General features: G+C 42.2%; 1 protein-coding gene across 1 annotated transcript in view; it reads left to right on the top strand.

Annotated features, from left to right (window-relative positions):
* The window catches only part of WDR49 (WD repeat domain 49), a 270818-nt gene that overhangs the window by 216128 nt on the left and 34824 nt on the right, over positions 1 to 19866 (top strand). The window contains exons 15-16 of the mRNA XM_082251290.1: positions 523 to 695; positions 6974 to 7080. Coding sequence (XP_082107416.1) covers positions 523 to 695; positions 6974 to 7080 — 280 coding nt within the window. The remainder of the gene's footprint in view (positions 1 to 522; positions 696 to 6973; positions 7081 to 19866) is intronic.

The raw sequence follows: 19866 nt of genomic DNA, 5'->3' as shown, positions 1-19866 counted from the left end.
GAGGTGGTGAACAGTTTTGTAGGGATCATGGCCATTATGGGATTATAATGAAATTATGAGCTGCTACTAATTCATTGGGGATGATTTAAAAGAGTGGGGCTTGAGGTTAGAGAATGCAGCGTGATTATGTTGACTAATCCATGACTGAATACCTGCACCCTTTTAAAATAACTGAATGTTAGTCTTGTCTATAAAAGTAATTTTAAAATAATAACCCCCCTCCAATTAAATAACTGAAATTTGCTTCTATATTATAACTATTAATTTTTATAAACTGTTAACAGCTCATTCTGACTGTGTAGTCCACTGTAATTTTCAATCATTTTTAATTACATCACACTCCTCAGCCTCTTAGGAATCATCCATAACCTTGATGTGCTAGAACGCTGAAAACTCAGTTAGTTGTTGACCCTTCCAGTTGAAGGATTGCTAGTGATTCTTGTTTAAATCTAATCAATACAAACACGGTAAAGGTTTTTTTTTTTTTTTTTATTTAATCTCTCCTTGTATCTTGTTGTCTAGGAGGAACACTGGAGAATTGAAAAATATCCTCCTCTACTTGTAGCAGATAATAAATTAGAAAGTGCAGAGGTAACAGCAGAGGGCTTGGGCTCTCCCAATAATAAAACAGAAGAGGATCCTGTCTCTGATTTACAACATTTGCTAATTGAAGATAAAGAGGACTTGCCCTTCAAGTATGTACCAAATTATGTTTTTGTTTAAGGTTATTGGTGAGAACAATTAACTTACAGAGTAGTATTGTATATTTCATGAACTTTTTCAGCCATTATCGATTGTTTCCACCTGTCGCCTACAAATAAATGAATGTGATGTCCGTATAAACAATGTTATCCATAGTTTTCGAAGCACTTTTAAAAGTGTTCAGTTGCTGAATCAATTGTTCCACAAGGGAGGTACCTGGAACATCTAGCAAAGCAAAGCAGACATAACAAATTACATCTGACTTAGCATTCACCTGTTAATCTACTGTGTGAGTTTTTTAAAGTTCATACATAAACAGTAAGGAAATAATATGTTGTGCCAAACCCACATCATAAAAAACTATAAATAAATGCTGTATTACATGCTGTTCATACTCACTCAGTCACTATGAGATATATTTTTTGTATTCTGCAAAAAACCTGGTTGATCCTGCTGTTCTCCATCTCTACCATCTGTCCATGTCCTCATTTCAGCTAGGGATTTTGTAGCTGTGGTGGTAACTCTACACATGCTCAGTTTTCAGTGAGTTTCTATGCTGAGCATTTCCTCCCAATCACATCTGAGCAGCCCATGTGACTATAGAGTTATACATGTAGACGTATATACGGTGGTAAATGACAGCCCACTCCCTCCCTCCTCCTCCTCCATGCCCACTAACCACCTAAACAGAATGGGCACGGGATATTACATGTAGATTAATAGAGGCTTCACTTCCCTCCTATTCTAAGACACAGGCTGGAGGGGTGTGACAGAGCCTATGACTGGCAGAAATCTGCCCACACCATGTTATTGGCAAAAAAATAAGAAAGATTTAATTTCAAATATATATTTGTATACCATCTTAAAACAGTTTATTGATACACATTTTTTATCTTTGATCTGAATTCCAAAAACAGTTTTTTTTTTTTTTGAACATGTGACCAGCAGCAGAGGACTAGACGCTCCTCCTGCTTATATTTCCCGGGGGAAAGAGCTGGGTCATGTGACAGCTGTATATTGATTAGAAAAAAAGGTACTTTGATTATTTTTTTTTTTTTTTCCATTTAAAAAATTACAGTTACATCATCCACATACAATACAACGGACAGTGTAAATTAAACAGTGTATGTTTAGTATCACTTTAAGTCTGACAAAGATTCTTGGTTGCCATCCGCTGTTACAGACTCTGCGGCCCATTCGCCAAGCTGTCACTTAAAGTTTTCTTAAACCTAAATTACGTTTTTTATGCAGTTTTGTGTGCATAACTATTTTGTGTGCATGTCATTTTGGATCGGGTCAAGTTTAAAGAACAAGTTCATTTTAACATAAATGTTCTCCTATGAGTGAATAAACAACCCCCTTGGCTCATTTAGCTGTTAAAAAAGCTCACTATGGTCCTTACGTGAGAAAAAGGTAGGCCATGCATGGATAGATTTTTGGGAGTAAAGCTGGCTATACACTATAAAGTCTAATCGAACAACCTCTGTACAATAGTGTACAGAGGTAGGTGATGCAAAGATACATAGATACACACACACACACATATATATATATATACATATATATATATATTTATATATATATATATATATATATACAGTGCCTTGCGAAAGTATTCGGCCCCCTTGAACTTTGCGACCTTTTGCCACATTTCAGGCTTCAAACATAAAGATATAAAACGGTAAATTTTTTTGTGAAGAATAAACAACAAGTGGGACACAATCATGAAGTGGAACGAAATTTATTGGATATTTCAAACTTTGTTAACAAATAAAAAACTGAAAAATTGGGCGTGCAAAATTATTCAGCCCCCTTACTTTCAGTGCAGCAAACTCTATCCAGAAGTTCAGTGAGGATCTCTGAATGATCCAATGTTGACCTAAATGACTAATGATGATAAATAGAATACACCTGTGTGTAATCAAGTTGCCGTATAAATGCACCTGCACTGTGATAGTCTCAGAGGTCCGTTTAATGCGCAGAGAGTATAATGAAGAACAAGGAACACACCAGGCATGTCCGAGATACTGTTGTGAAGAAGTTTAAAGCCGGATTTGGATACAAAAAGATTTCCCAAGCTTTAAACATCCCAAGGAGCACTGTGCAAGCGATAATATTGAAATGGAAGGAGTATCAGACCACTGCAAATCTGCGAAGACCTGGCCGTCCCTCTAAACTTTCAGCTCATACAAGGAGAAGACTGATCAGAGATGCAGCCAAGAGGCCCATGATCACTCTGGATGAACTGCAGAGATCTACAGCTGAGGTGGGAGACTGTCCATAGGACAACAATCAGTCGTATACTGCACAAATCTGGCCTTTATGGAAGAGTGGGAAGAAGAAAGTCATTTCTTAAAGATATCCATAAAAAGTGTCGTTTAAAGTTTGCCACAAGCCACCTGGGAGACACACCAAACATGTGGAAGAAGGTGCTCTGTTCAGATGAAACCAAAATCTAACTTTTTGGCAACAATGCAAAACGTTATGTTTGGCGTAAAAGCAAGACAGCTCATCACCCTGAACACACCATCCCCACTGTCAAACATGGTGGTGGCAGCATCATGGGTTGGGCCTGCTTTTCTTCAGCAGGGACAGGGAAGATGGTTAAAATTGGTGGGAAGATGGATGGAGCCAAATACAGGACCATTCTGGAAGAAAACCTGATGGAGTCTGCAAAAGACCTGAGACTGGGAAGGAGATTTGTCTTCCAACAAGACAATGATCCAAAACATAAAGCAAAATCTACAATGGAATGGTTCGCAAATAAACATATCCAGGTGTTAGAATGGCCAAGTCAAAGTCCAGACCTGAATCCAATCGAGAATCTGTGGAAAGAACTGAAAACTGCTGTTCACAAACGCCCTCCATCCAACCTCACTGAGCTCGAGCTGTTTTGCAAGGAGGAATGGGCAAAAAATTCAGTCTCTCAATGTGTAAAACTGCTAGAGACATACCCCAAGCGACTTACAGCTGTAATCGCAGCAAAAGGTGGCGCTACAAAGTATTAACTTAAGGGGGCTGAATAATTTTGCACGCCCAATTTTTCCGTTTTTTATTTGTTAACAAAGTTTGAAATATCCAATAAATTTCGTTCCACTTCATGATTGTGTTCCACTTGTTGTTGATTCTTCACAAAAAATTACAGTTTTATATCTTTATGTTTGAAGCCTGAAATGTGGCAAAAGGTTGCAAAGTTCAAGGGGGCCGAATACTTTCGCAAGGCACTGTATATATAAGGCCCATATATATATATATATATATATATATATATATATATATCCGCGCTTAGGATACATAATCAAAAAATATTTGATGACAAATAAACTTATAAATTAATTAACAAATTGTAGTGTAAATAGGGTTGCTGCTCTTTTGAAGGTGTGATATATACAATGTGACAGATCTAATGGAAGAGAAAGGGTTCCTGTTAGCCCAAGGTAACCCAATAGAGGGTTAGTTAGATTAGTCAGGTTGATGGGAAGAGTCTGCACTCAGTCAGAAGATTTAAAAGAGGTGGATCTACAATATTAAATCAAAATCATAATTAAAAAACCTGGCAGAATACATTCAAGATAACATAAATGTATAGTTACATTAAAGCAAACCTTCATGTCAAAAACATCTATCCAGTCATGCATCAGACCCAAAACGGTATTAAACTCAAAAACAAAAATATAACATATTGCAGCTCACTAATTCTTAGATGTGGTGACTACATTTGTTTTTTAAGCTTCTTTTCCATTTATTTTTTACCTGGTGATCCAGCCGCTAAGTCTGTTATCTTTCAACTTTAACACACTAAGCTGTCCAGCACAAGTTGCAGTAAGAGGGTTGAGACAAAGCATTTAGCACTGATGGGTGCTTACAATGGTCAGCTTTTATTTATTGATGAAAATCTTTTATCCCAGAAGAATAAAAAAAACTGCTGCCGTAACTGCTCAAAAAGTGTTAGCTAGAGTTTGTCTTTAAAGCAAAATGAGTGGGAGCTATAATAGCCACTAGCAGCAATTGCATGTAAAATCCGACAGGCTAGGTGTACCCAAGTTGATTTAGCCTGCCCATACATGGTTCGAATCTTGGCCATCCCTGCTTCAGGCTGGCCATACATGATTCGTTTAAATGAGCCAATCCCTTATGCTGTAGTGTTGTATTCTGACAGGGAAGGGAGGAGCCTTCCACGCTGTCAGAATACAATGATCAGTGTTGCCGCCCGGCTATAGCCAGTGGCATTAATGGTTTAGGAAGAACCTGACAGGCTGGTTGCACACATGTCAATTGATGTTAGCACTGCAATCTCCCCCTCTGTACCTTTGTGTTCTGAAAGGCGGAATGACCCCTCCGCCAGAACCCACCAGCATGAGCGCTGATTGGATGCTGGTTTCCCAGCATGTCCCTTCGCCAAAAGCCACTCATTAGACTGGCTTCTATTGGAAAGACAGCTGAACGTACTGTCCAAATGTCGCCCAGTTTCTGCTGAACCGACTGATGTACGACTCGTGTGTACCCAGTCTAAGTGTATTACTGGCCTGATCACCAGGTGAAAATCAAGGAAAATATACCTAAAAACAAAAAAATATTGCAGTCACCATATTTAAGATTGGTAAGTTGCAATATATTACATTTTAGTTTTTTGGATTTAATGCCACTTTAACCACTTTAGCCCCAGCCCTATTTCGGACACTTTTTGTTCACAAGATAAAACCAGTATTTTTTCCTAGAAAACTACTTAGAACCCCCAAACATTATATATATTTTTTTAGCAAAGACTCTGGAGAATAAAATGTCGGTCATTGCAAAATTTTTTGTCACGCGGTATTTGCGCAGCGGTCTTTAAAACGCCATTTTTTTGGAAAAAATTTGAAAAATCACATTTCACTGCATTTAAAAAATACTAAACAGTAAAGTTAGCCCATTTTTTTTGTATATTGTGAAAGATGATGTCACGCCGAGTAAATAGATACCAAACATGTTACGGTTTAAAATTGCGCCCCCCCGTGGGATGGCGACAAACTACGGTCAATAGAGATCTCAATCTGCGACGCTTTAAATTTATTTAACGGTTACCAGTTTAGAGTTAGAGTGTAGCTCTTTTTTTTTAATTATTGCTCATGCTCTGGCGATCGCGGCGATACCTCACATGTGTGGTTTGAACAGCGATTTCATTTGCGGCTCGACTTGCGTATACGTTTTTTTTTGTGCGCGAGCTAACGGTGACGGGGACGGCTACATTTTTTTTTTTTTTTTTTCCTATTTATTTTTTCTTTTTTTTTAAACTTTATTACAGGTTTTTAAAAAAAAAAAAATCTGATCACTTTTATTGCTGTCACAAGCAATGTAAACATCCCTGGTGACAGCAATATGTCGTGACAGGTACTCTTTATGGAGGGATCGAGGGTCTAAAAGACCCTAGACCCCTCCACTACACTTCCCTGTATGCAAAACGCCGAAAACGGCATTTTTGCATACAGCCGTTTTTCAAATCTGCCGCCTTTTGCAGCACAGTAACCCGGACGTGACGTCATGGACGCCGCCTCCGGGTTACGTCATCGGAGACCCGATCGATGCCGTTTCCGGCATTCATCGGGACTCCATCCAGCCGGCGGACGTGCCGGCTGGGTGCTCGGGGCTCCCGGTGGGACGGTAGCCCCGAGCAAAGCCGCGGAAGGCGGCGGGAGGGGGGGGACGTCCCCTCCCGCCCCCCCGGGTAACGATCGAGCGGCTCCCGAGCCGCATCGATCGTTACCGACGGAAAGCCGACCGTCGGCTTCAAACAACGGTACCGGGATGATGCCTCTAGCTAGAGGCATCATCCCGGTATAACCCCGCAAAGTCTGATGACGTAGAGGTTACGTGACTGGTAGTAAAGTGGTTAAGGTGATCCCATATATGAGGGCAGCCGCAGGGGATAGAAAGGTCCCTAAATAGCAGCCTAAAAAGAACATTACAAATTAGGAAAAAAAAGTTGTAGAACCATTTTAAAGCTAGCTCATTTTTCTCTACTGTGGAAAGGTTTCATATCACTCCTATTGTGTCTGTTGGACAGGAAGTGAGGGGAAATCTCCCCAGCTGGTCTCAGAAAGCACCAAAAAAAGATATGGTCATATAGACAATCATGAAGGTGCATATTGCCAAGACCTTTATTATTACCTGTACCTTGTTGCTTTTTTCTTTAAATTTGATTGTAATATTACTTATACCACACAGTCTAGCTGTTTATTGCAGTCAGAACTATGAACACATTACATTTAACACAGTCTTTTTGTTTATGTAGAAACAGTCCATGGGAAAACACAATCTTGGGTAAAAAATACAGAGAAAATGCGTTAAAAGAAAAGTTACATTCAAACTTCATTGGTGAATCAGTCCAGCATATTGTTGGTAAGTGCAATGCCGATGACATTTTTATAATGCTTGATCTATATTAAATTTATGACATTTTTACTGTAGTACCGACCGCCATAAATAAAATATTAGCAGTCACAGTGCTTAAAGGCAGCTTTTGAGTTGTTCCCATAGAAGACCGTTCATTAAACTTGCAAGGAAACTTGAAATATGATGTAAAATACTACCTACAGATTTGAACACGGTCCAATGAAAAGTAAGCAGATAATACAACAAACTTTATAAACATATATGTAAATTTAACACATTTTCAATTATATATTTCGAAGAGTAGACAACTCATGACCATCTGACAATAAAACATATTCTATAAATTTTTGTATTTACTGTAGAAAAATCTTTAAAGGTAAGCTGTAGTTACCCCAATAAAGTTATATTGTGCAATGTATTTATTTATCTGTAAATCCAAGGATTTTGCATTTGAAATCACTTGCAGTTTTCTCAATTGACCGGGTATGTAGGGCAACTGAAGAATGTCTGTATCCACAGTTTTAAGAAGCCCCTGTATGCCTATTAACAATAAAATTATATTTATATACCATGTAGTAGGAGTGGGTGAGTGGGCAGACTTGGCAGGAGCTAATTATTGGACAGAAACAAAGGCAGCAAAAGGTAAAGAATTAACACAGTTATTAATTTAAAAAAAAAATACAAGTTATGTTACCTTACATGGCATTTTCTAGATGGCTACAGTTCAGCATTAAAGGGTATTTAAACCCAAACCAAAAATGTAATATATTGCAGCTTACTAGTCCTTGCTGTGGTGGCTGCATTTGTTTTCTTTTTTTTTTTTCACGCTTCTTTTGCTTAATTAGCACACCTCCTTTCCCTGGTCATTCCTCCACTGTATCTATAGAGGGAACCATGGCTGTCTCCCACTGTATCCATGGAGGGAGCAGTGGTTATAACCCTAGGCCACTCTCCTGATATGGACTCCAAGCATGTCTGTATCTCTTCATCTCAATTACATGGGCGGCAGCGGAGCAATTGGTAGTTTACAGAACATAGCTAGGTAACAGGAAGTGATAAGAACACTTCATCTCTGGCAAGACCAACAGGTATATTCTGTATTTGCTGAAAATGTTCTTGGCTTGAAAAAAAATTAAATAAAACAAAGGCTTATGCGATGCTTGGACAGAAGGAGGGAAGGGGCCAGACTCTAAAGTTAAAGGAGCTGAGAGCAGAGCAGATCTAAATTGAAGAGATAAGTCCACAAGATTTGCCTTCACTTTTTACAAAGCTGCTAAATTCCTGGAATTTGGCTTTAACAGCTTGCCAACCATCCGTCGCATATAAACTGCGGCAGGCTGGCTTGGCTGCGCAAATTGACGTATGGGTACGTCGGTTCGTGGGAGCATTGCTGGGGGCAAGCGCGCGCCACCGGCAGCACCTTCCCCCTCCTCACTAGGCAGCGGGGATGCTGATCCACGGGGCCAGCTGCTGCGATTGCCACTGCGCACCTGCGATAGCTCCCTGCTGAGAGAGAACAACGGTCAGCTGTTGTAAACACAGCTGACCATTGTTCTCTCTGAAATGATCACAAAGCACCTGTGATCCTTCTATGAAAGATCACAGGTCTCTGTGGTCATTTCACAAGCCCATCCCCCACACAGTAAGAAAACATTCCCCTAGGCTCACACTTAACCTTTTGATCACCCCTTCCCTGCCAGTGTCTTATTTACAGTAACAGTGCATATTTTTGGCACTGATTGCTGTAGTAATGTCGCTGGTCCTCTCAAAAGTGTCAAAAATGTCAGTTAGGGGTCTGATCCGTCCGCCGCAATGTTGCAGTCCCGCTAACAATCACAGTTCGCCACCATTACTAGTAAACTAATTAGATAAATAAAAATGACAAAAATCTTTCCCCTAGTTTGTAGACATGATAACTTTTGCGCAAACCAATCAAAATATGTTTATTGCAATTTTCTTTTTACCAAAAATATGTAGCAGAATACAAAATGGCCTAAAAGAATGAAAAATTTAGATTTTTACATTTTTTTTGGGGGGAATTTTGAGGTCAGAGGCCACGTTCCTTTTTTGTCCTCCTCATATGACTCTTAATGTTTGGAGTCTTCAGTTCAGTTGGAGTAAGGATTGAGCAATGATGACATTCTCTCTCTGTGAGGGTGCCAGGAAACCAGACCACATGGGGATGCAGGTAAAATAAAGCAGTTTATTGGAGCAAACAACAATAAATGCACAGCAAGAGTGAGGAAGTGAGAGCAGGAACAAGCAAGGGTCAAGTCCAGAAGCGGTTAGTCATCCAAGCCGGGGTCGAGTCCAGAAGCAGGGAGTCTACCGATGCCGGGTCGTCTGCCAATGCAGGATCGTCTGCCGATGCGGGGTCGAGAGCCAGGAGAGTCGTCAGCCAAGCCAGGTCATACACGTAGGAACACGGAGAGCAGAAGACTACTAGCAAAAATGCACCTTGGAGAACAAATGCAAGGGCAAGGACTGCAACCTATCAGGTGATAGATTTAGTCAGGTGTGCATCATCACTGTACGACGAGCAGGCAGGTGATGATGCAATCAGAGTCTATAAGAGGCCGTCGGCACATGTCCAAGATGGCTGCCAACTGGAGGGCAAGCTAAGACCTTGACAGTACACCACCCCCCCCCCCCCCCCCCGCAGAGCAAAAACTGGTTTCTGAGGAAAGCGAGCATGGAAAGCGTGGAGGGAACTCAGGAGCACTCCTCAGGACCATAACCCTTCCAGTGCACCAGGTATTGAACCTGGCCTCAGAACAGACAAGAATACAAGATGCCGCTAACCTCATACTCCTCACGATTGCCCACAGGAATGGGACGAGGGCAATGTATAGCGATTGCAAACCAGTGGCTTCAGAAGTGGCACGTGAAAGACATTGGAGATACGCGTGACAGTGGGAAGACCAAGAGCATAGGCCACCGGGTTCACCTTATGAAGGATGTGAAAAGGCCCAGCATAACGGGGTGCCAGTTTTGCAATAGGCACCCCGAGGTTGAGATTATGGGTCAAAAACCACACCCTCTCCCGGACCTGGTACGAAGCAGCAGATAAAAGTCTCCAGTCTGCCCTGAGCTTCTGATGCTGTGCAGAGACCCTTAAAGATTCTTGAATCTGCACCTAAGACGAACAGAGGGCATGAAGATGATCCTCCACAGCCCGGATGTCCTGTGGCGAGAACGACTTGGGCAACACAGTGGGTTGGAACCCGTAATTGGCCATGAACAGAAACATTCCGGAAGACGAGTTAATGGCAGAGTTCTTGGCAAACTCTGCCCAGGGTAGCAGATTAACCCAATTGTCCTGATGGTCAGAGATAAAGCAGTGGAGAAATTTCTCCAGAGCTTGGTTGGAACGCTCAGCGGCACCATTGGACTGCGGGTGGTAGGCCGAGGAGAAGGAGAGTTAAATACCCAACTGGGAACAAAAGGTGCACCAGAACCTAGAGACAAACTGGCTCCTACGGTCCGAGACAATCTCCTTAGGCAACCCGTGTAAACGGAAGACCTCCCTGGCAAACACCGAGGCAAGCTCCTGAGCGGTAGCAGCCTCTTAAACAGAACACAGTGGCACATTTTGGAAAACCGGTCGACAACCATGAGAATAACCGTGTAACCTTGAGACACAATAAAATCCATGGCCAGGTGAGACCAGGTACGGTCCCCATTTGGAATGTGATGCTGTAGGCCCAAGGGAAGGTGCCAAGGAGATTTGTTCTGGGCACAAACTGAACAAGCAGCAACATAAGCAGAAACATCGGGAGATGGCTACCAGAACTGATGGGAAATAGCCCAGGACATCAGTTTTTTACCAGGATGACCGGCAGTCTTGGAATTGTGGTACGTGCGCAACAGTCTGATGCGCAAAACATTTGCCAGCAGGTCTCTCTGTGGGAGCATCAGGTTGGGCAAGAGGAGAGGTTAAGTTGGTGCAATTGGCAGCCAGGAACTAATCTGAAGGTATGACCGGTGTTGGCACGGAGTCCTCCCTGGACAACTCAGAATGCTGGCGAGACAAGGCATCAGCCTTAACATTCTTGGAGCCGGGCAAATAGGAGATCACATAGTTAATACAAGACAAGAATAAGGCTCATCTGGCCTGATGGGGTGTGAGCCTCTTAGCCTCCGAGAGATACGTCAGATTCTTATGATCAGTGAGAATGAGAACTGGAACCACAGAACCTTTGAGCAAGTGTCTGCACTCTTTGAGAGCCAGGATAATTCCCATGAGATGTCTGTCTCCAATTTTGTAAGTGCATTCAGCTGGAGACAGCGTCTTGGAGTAGAACCCATAAGGAAGTAAGGGTCCATCAGGTGTCTGTGTAATGTTCCGGTACCTATGGTACCCTTGTTCCTATATTTCTCCTCTCTTTGCGTCCCATCTTGTATAACAAAGGACGCATACACATTTAAGACCGGATGACATCACTGCCAAGCGCCGCTATGAGCGGCTATTTCAATCGCCGGTTTGCTCTCACTCATCGCTCGTTCAAACCCACATGTTCATCGCACCTACGCCTGAGAAGTCGGAGCTGCTGACATACCTTCCTTGCTGAACTAAAGCCGGAAACCTCGCTGGTGATCCGTATCTCGCTACGGGATCACCCCTCTCCAATGGACACTGTTATACCTAACCTATCTAAGTGATAAGTACCCCGCAGGGGATTCTTACTAACCAATCTCCTACTGTCATCTACTGCAATTACCAAGACTATCTGTATCTATCTACTCACTATCATCTGCATAAGACTGTTAGCTCTTGGGACTACCTTGAACTATCCTTGCACTAGGTTACTCTGTCTAAAGTATACTCCATCTGTGTCCTCTTACCATCTGCACTATACTTGACATCAGAACCTATCTGCTTACCATCACCTGCAACTCTCTTATACTACTTCTAGTGCTCACCATACAATAGCCTGTCTCTCATCTATATATCCTCATATACTCTATCCCTCCATTAAACATCTATTAATATATATATAGTATATAACAGGCTGTACACGATGATGAAGTCCTGAGAGTTGGATATGTTGTTCAACAGATTCTCTACAAGGCTACTGAGTGTAATAATTCTGCAGCTGTAAATCCATCCACAAACAAAAACGCATGAACGTTGCAGATTGAACAAGCCTTTAAAAAAAATATGGATTCAGCAGAATTATCCACTCATGTACTACAATTAAAACAACAAGTAGATGCATTGATCCATGCGCTTACAGAGGTAAAAAATGACAATCAAACCTTGAGACAGCAGCTTGGCCGTCTCACACAGCCTCCTGCTGCTCAGCCCCGTGAGCCTAAGATAAACCCTCCTATAGTGTTTTCTGGTGATCGGAGCAAATTCCGTGAATTTAAAAACGCATGTCAATTGTTTTTTTTGTTAAAACCTCTAACCTACACCACTGACCAAATTAAGGTTTGTACCATCATCTCCTATTTAACGGGTGAACCCCGGGCCTGGGCAGATGCTCTCTTTGAAAAGGATGATCCACTCCTTAATTCTTATCCCTTATTTCTAGCACAACTTGCTAGTTTATATGAAGACCCCAACAAGCAGAGTACCGCTGACACCCAATTACGGGCCCTAAAACAAGGAAGGAGACCTGTTGAAGATTTCGTGGCGAATTTTAAAAGATGGTCCCCTGATTCAGGGTGGAACGACACATCTTTGCGAACGCAGTTTAGACTCGGCCTATCTGAGGCCGTTAAAGACGAGCTCGCCCGAGCGGATTTACCTGGCACTCTGGAGGGACTGATCCAGACCAGTATCAATATTGACAGACGACTACGAGAAAGAAAGGCTGAGAAGATGGGCTCACCATTTTCCAGTCCTTCTCGGATGTTGCCTGCTGACCCTACTCCTATGGAAGTAGGAATGATACGTCCACCTCTGACCCTTTCTGAACGTGCCAGGAGGAAAACCGAACATCTTTGCATGTACTGCGCATCCCCGAATCATCTGGTAAACGACTGTCCTCTTGTCCGCAGAAAAGAGGGTGAGTGTTCAAATGTCTTGCTAGGGGGACTCACAACTTCCTTTCCTAATCCTTATCTTTTTGTTCAATTAACATTGCAGTGGGACCAAACTAGGATCACCACCAAGGCTATGATTGACACAGGATCTTGTGGAAACTACATTGACATTTGTTTTGTCTCCCTTAATAAAATACCTATTGTTTCAAAACCCAAACCTGTCTCCGTTAGTTTTATTAACGGTACCCCTTTATCCTCTGGTCCTATCACCAGTCAGACACAGGCACTTCTTGTAACTGCTGACGAGTCTCATGTGGAGACCACCACCTTTGATGTATTAACTTCGCCACATTTTCCAATCATTTTGGGACTTCCCTGGTTACACATACATCAACCAATCATCGATTGGAAAACAAGAACGTTAGCCTTCTCTTCTCACTATTGCGAGACGACGTGTAACCTCCCCACACATGGTAGGATCCTGTCTGTACTGCTAGATGACATTATTCCTAAGTGTTATCAAGATTTATCTGAGGTTTTCCTTGAGAAAAACGCTCAAATGCTACCTCCTCATAGGGACTATGATTGTTGTATCGATCTGCTCCCTAATAGCAAGTTGCCTTACGGACATGTATATCCTCTCTCACAGGATGAACTCTCTCACCTTAAGGAGTATCTGGATGAAAACTTGGCAAAAGGATTCATCCGACCTTCTACTTCCTCCACTGCTGCTGGGCTTTTCTTTGTCCGCAATAAGGACTCTAGCCTTAGGCCTATCATTGATTTCAGACAATTAAATGCCATCACAATAAAGGATCGTTATCCTTTACCTCTTATTCCTGAACTTATCGAACAGGTGCGTGGGGCATCTTTCTTTTCAAAATTGGACCTAAAAGGGGCATACAATTTAATTCGAATCCGTAAAGGGGATGAATGGAAGACGGCATTCAGAACCAGATACGGACTGTTTGAGTACCTTGTAATGCCATTTGGGCTATGTAATGCCCCCGCAGCCTTCCAACGTTTTATAAACGAGATATTCCGAGACTTGCTTGATGTTTGTGTGGTAGTATATGTGGACGATATACTTATCTATTCTCATTCCTTACCTGAGCACATAAAACATGTGAGACTTGTGTTGTCAAGACTACTTGCACATAACTTATATGTTAAATCAAAGAAATGTCTGTTTCATAAAGAGGAGGTACTATTCCTAGGATATATTATATCTAAAAGTGGAATCAAAATGGACATGAGCAAAATATCCTGCATTCTGGATTGGCCTGTGCCAACCACTCGCAAAGCATTACAAAGGTTCCTAGGATTCTCTAATTACTATAGGAAATTCATTAAAAACTTCTCTGCGATTGTGAAACCTCTCACACAACTTACAAGCACGAAGAGACCATTTAATTGGTCAAAAGAAGCAAATGGAGCATTCTCTCTGCTGAAATCAAGCTTTACTACTGCCCCCATACTATGCCATCCAGACCCATCCCTTCAATACATCTTGGAGGTAGATGCGTCTAATATGGCAGTAGGAGCAGTTCTCTCACAACGACCAACAAACACCTCACCTCTTCACCCAGTTGCTTTCTTTTCAAAGTCATTAAGTAGCCCCGAGGTGAACTACCCAGTAGGTGAGAAGGAGTTATTAGCCATAAAACTGGCATTAGAGAATTGGAGACATCTACTTGAGGGCACTCAATTGCCAATTCTGATATATACTGATCACAAAAACCTCCAATACCTTCAGACTAATAGAACTCTTTCCCACCGGCAGGTACGGTGGTCGTTATTCTTTCTGAGATTTAATTTTTTAGTAACTTACACGCCCGCAGACAAAAATAAAAAAGCGGATGCACTCTCACGACTAGCCGAGAAAGATTGCACTGAGGTTCCCTCAGTTCCTATAATACCACTTGAACGTATTATCGGAGTCGTTCGCTCACTGAAGGAGGAGATTTTGCACAGCATAGGGTTGGATTCACCTCCACCAAAACTAACTACTGACGCAGAAGGCTTCCTCTACTACAACGATAAATTATACATACCCCCTACTATGCGAACCAAGATCTTAGAATTGTCGCATGATGTACCTATGGCAGGACATATGGGTATGACTAAAACTCTCAATCTACTCACTAGGCAATTTTGGTGGCCAGACATGAAGACAACCGTAAAAAAGTTTGTTTCATCTTGTGATATCTGTGCAAGGTCTAAAATTGACAACACGAAACCATCAGGATTACTTTGTAGTTTACCGATACCCCAGGATCCGTGGGAAGTGGTATCCTTAGATTTCATAGTGGAACTACCACCTTCCAAAGGATTCAACACCATCTTGGTATCAGTGGACCATCTGACCAAGATGGCACATTTCACCCCTATCCGAAAACTACCTTCATCCAAACAAACAGCGGAATTACTTGTGAAACATGTCTTTAAGTTACATGGTATTCCAAAAACACTGCTGTCTGACCGTGGTTCACAATTCATCTCAAAGTTTTGGCTAGCTCTATGTCAGATACTGTGAATAGAGCGTAACCTTACTTCTGCCTACCACCCTCAGACCAACGGACAGACAGAGAGAGTTAACCAGTGCATTGAACAGTACCTGCGTTGCTATACTTCGTATCTACAAGACGATTGGGCAGATCTCCTCCCACTGGCGGAATTCGCCTATAACAACGCTACTCATAGCACTACTAAGCAAAGTCCGTTTTTACCTGAATTATGGGTTTCATCCCACACTCCTTCCTCCACGTATCTTACCATCAAGTAATCCAGTAGCATCTGATTATCTTGCCCAGATAAAGGATTCTCTGGGATTACTCAACAATACCATATCTCATGCTCATAGCCAACAAAAAAAATACTACGACCTCCGTAGGAAACCCTCTCCCCAATATGCCATTGGGGATCTTGTTTGGCTTTCTACAAAAAATCTGAGACTAAAGATCCCTAGTAAAAAACTTGGACCTTTATTTCTGGGACCTTTTCCAATAGAGAAGCTTATTGGAAAAGCTGCAGTACAACTCACATTGCCAGTAGACCTCAAGATACATCCTGTCTTCCATGTGTCTCTACTGAAGCCCCATGTTCCTAACCAAGGAATAAGGCCTACTATCTCACCTCCACCTCCTGTACAAGTGGAGGGTGGAGGGTGGAGAAGAATTTGAGATAAAAGAAATTTTGGATTCCCGTTTCAGTAGAAGAAGACTCCAGTATCTTGTACGATGGAAGAATTATGGGCCCCAAGATGACACCTGGCTGGATACCTCCGATATCCATGCCCCTGGACTGATTCGCAATTTCCACTCGAAATATCCGGAAAAACCAGTTCTAGAGGCCTTCCGGAGCCGGCCTTAAGGGGGGGGGGGGGTACTGTAATGTTCCGGTACCTATGGTACCCTTGTTCCTATATTTCTCCTCTCTTTGCGTCCCATCTTGTATAACAAAGGACGCATACACCTTTAAGACCGGATGACATCACTGCCGAGCGCCGCTATGAGCGGCTATTTCAATCGCCGGTTTGCTCTCACTCATCGCTCGTTCAAACCCACATGTTCATCGCACCTACGCCTGAGAAGTCGGAGCTGCTGACATACCTTCCTTGCTGAACTAAAGCCGGAAACCTCGCTGGTGATCCGTATCTCGCTACGGGATCACCCCTCTCCAATGGACACTGTTATACCTAACCTATCTAAGTGATAAGTACCCCGCAGGGGATTCTTACTAACCAATCTCCTACTGTCATCTACTGCAATTACCAAGACTATCTGTATCTATCTACTCACTATCATCTGCATAAGACTGTTAGCTCTTGGGACTACCTTGAACTATCCTTGCACTAGGTTACTCTGTCTAAAGTATACTCCATCTGTGTCCTCTTACCATCTGCACTATACTTGACATCAGAACCTATCTGCTTACCATCACCTGCAACTCTCCTATACTACTTCTAGTGCTCACCATACAATAGCCTGTCTCTCATCTATATATCCTCATATACTCTATCCCTCCATTAAACATCTATTAATATATATATAGTATATAACAGGCTGTACACGATGATGAAGTCCTGAGAGTTGGATATGTTGTTCAACAGATTCTCTACAAGGCTACTGAGTGTAATAATTCTGCAGCTGTAAATCCATCCACAAACAAAAACGCATGAACGTTGCAGATTGAACAAGCCTTTAAAAAAAATATGGATTCAGCAGAATTATCCACTCATGTACTACAATTAAAACAACAAGTAGATGCATTGATCCATGCGCTTACAGAGGTAAAAAATGACAATCAAACCTTGAGACAGCAGCTTGGCCGTCTCACACAGCCTCCTGCTGCTCAGCCCCGTGAGCCTAAGATAAACCCTCCTATAGTGTTTTCTGGTGATCGGAGCAAATTCCGTGAATTTAAAAACGCATGTCAATTGTTTTTTTTGTTAAAACCTCTAACCTACACCACTGACCAAATTAAGGTTTGTACCATCATCTCCTATTTAACGGGTGAACCCCGGGCCTGGGCAGATGCTCTCTTTGAAAAGGATGATCCACTCCTTAATTCTTATCCCTTATTTCTAGCACAACTTGCTAGTTTATATGAAGACCCCAACAAGCAGAGTACCGCTGACACCCAATTACGGGCCCTAAAACAAGGAAGGAGACCTGTTGAAGATTTCGTGGCGAATTTTAAAAGATGGTCCCCTGATTCAGGGTGGAACGACACATCTTTGCGAACGCAGTTTAGACTCGGCCTATCTGAGGCCGTTAAAGACGAGCTCGCCCGAGCGGATTTACCTGGCACTCTGGAGGGACTGATCCAGACCAGTATCAATATTGACAGACGACTACGAGAAAGAAAGGCTGAGAAGATGGGCTCACCATTTTCCAGTCCTTCTCGGATGTTGCCTGCTGACCCTACTCCTATGGAAGTAGGAATGATACGTCCACCTCTGACCCTTTCTGAACGTGCCAGGAGGAAAACCGAACATCTTTGCATGTACTGCGCATCCCCGAATCATCTGGTAAACGACTGTCCTCTTGTCCGCAGAAAAGAGGGTGAGTGTTCAAATGTCTTGCTAGGGGGACTCACAACTTCCTTTCCTAATCCTTATCTTTTTGTTCAATTAACATTGCAGTGGGACCAAACTAGGATCACCACCAAGGCTATGATTGACACAGGATCTTGTGGAAACTACATTGACATTTGTTTTGTCTCCCTTAATAAAATACCTATTGTTTCAAAACCCAAACCTGTCTCCGTTAGTTTTATTAACGGTACCCCTTTATCCTCTGGTCCTATCACCAGTCAGACACAGGCACTTCTTGTAACTGCTGACGAGTCTCATGTGGAGACCACCACCTTTGATGTATTAACTTCGCCACATTTTCCAATCATTTTGGGACTTCCCTGGTTACACATACATCAACCAATCATCGATTGGAAAACAAGAACGTTAGCCTTCTCTTCTCACTATTGCGAGACGACGTGTAACCTCCCCACACATGGTAGGATCCTGTCTGTACTGCTAGATGACATTATTCCTAAGTGTTATCAAGATTTATCTGAGGTTTTCCTTGAGAAAAACGCTCAAATGCTACCTCCTCATAGGGACTATGATTGTTGTATCGATCTGCTCCCTAATAGCAAGTTGCCTTACGGACATGTATATCCTCTCTCACAGGATGAACTCTCTCACCTTAAGGAGTATCTGGATGAAAACTTGGCAAAAGGATTCATCCGACCTTCTACTTCCTCCACTGCTGCTGGGCTTTTCTTTGTCCGCAATAAGGACTCTAGCCTTAGGCCTATCATTGATTTCAGACAATTAAATGCCATCACAATAAAGGATCGTTATCCTTTACCTCTTATTCCTGAACTTATCGAACAGGTGCGTGGGGCATCTTTCTTTTCAAAATTGGACCTAAAAGGGGCATACAATTTAATTCGAATCCGTAAAGGGGATGAATGGAAGACGGCATTCAGAACCAGATACGGACTGTTTGAGTACCTTGTAATGCCATTTGGGCTATGTAATGCCCCCGCAGCCTTCCAACGTTTTATAAACGAGATATTCCGAGACTTGCTTGATGTTTGTGTGGTAGTATATGTGGACGATATACTTATCTATTCTCATTCCTTACCTGAGCACATAAAACATGTGAGACTTGTGTTGTCAAGACTACTTGCACATAACTTATATGTTAAATCAAAGAAATGTCTGTTTCATAAAGAGGAGGTACTATTCCTAGGATATATTATATCTAAAAGTGGAATCAAAATGGACATGAGCAAAATATCCTGCATTCTGGATTGGCCTGTGCCAACCACTCGCAAAGCATTACAAAGGTTCCTAGGATTCTCTAATTACTATAGGAAATTCATTAAAAACTTCTCTGCGATTGTGAAACCTCTCACACAACTTACAAGCACGAAGAGACCATTTAATTGGTCAAAAGAAGCAAATGGAGCATTCTCTCTGCTGAAATCAAGCTTTACTACTGCCCCCATACTATGCCATCCAGACCCATCCCTTCAATACATCTTGGAGGTAGATGCGTCTAATATGGCAGTAGGAGCAGTTCTCTCACAACGACCAACAAACACCTCACCTCTTCACCCAGTTGCTTTCTTTTCAAAGTCATTAAGTAGCCCCGAGGTGAACTACCCAGTAGGTGAGAAGGAGTTATTAGCCATAAAACTGGCATTAGAGAATTGGAGACATCTACTTGAGGGCACTCAATTGCCAATTCTGATATATACTGATCACAAAAACCTCCAATACCTTCAGAC

The sequence above is a fragment of the Pelophylax lessonae genome (genome assembly GCF_965119305.1).
Source record: "Pelophylax lessonae genome assembly, chromosome: 3".
Classification (NCBI taxonomy): Eukaryota; Metazoa; Chordata; class Amphibia; order Anura; family Ranidae; genus Pelophylax; species Pelophylax lessonae.
This window is presented reverse-complemented; position numbering and strand designations above follow the sequence as displayed.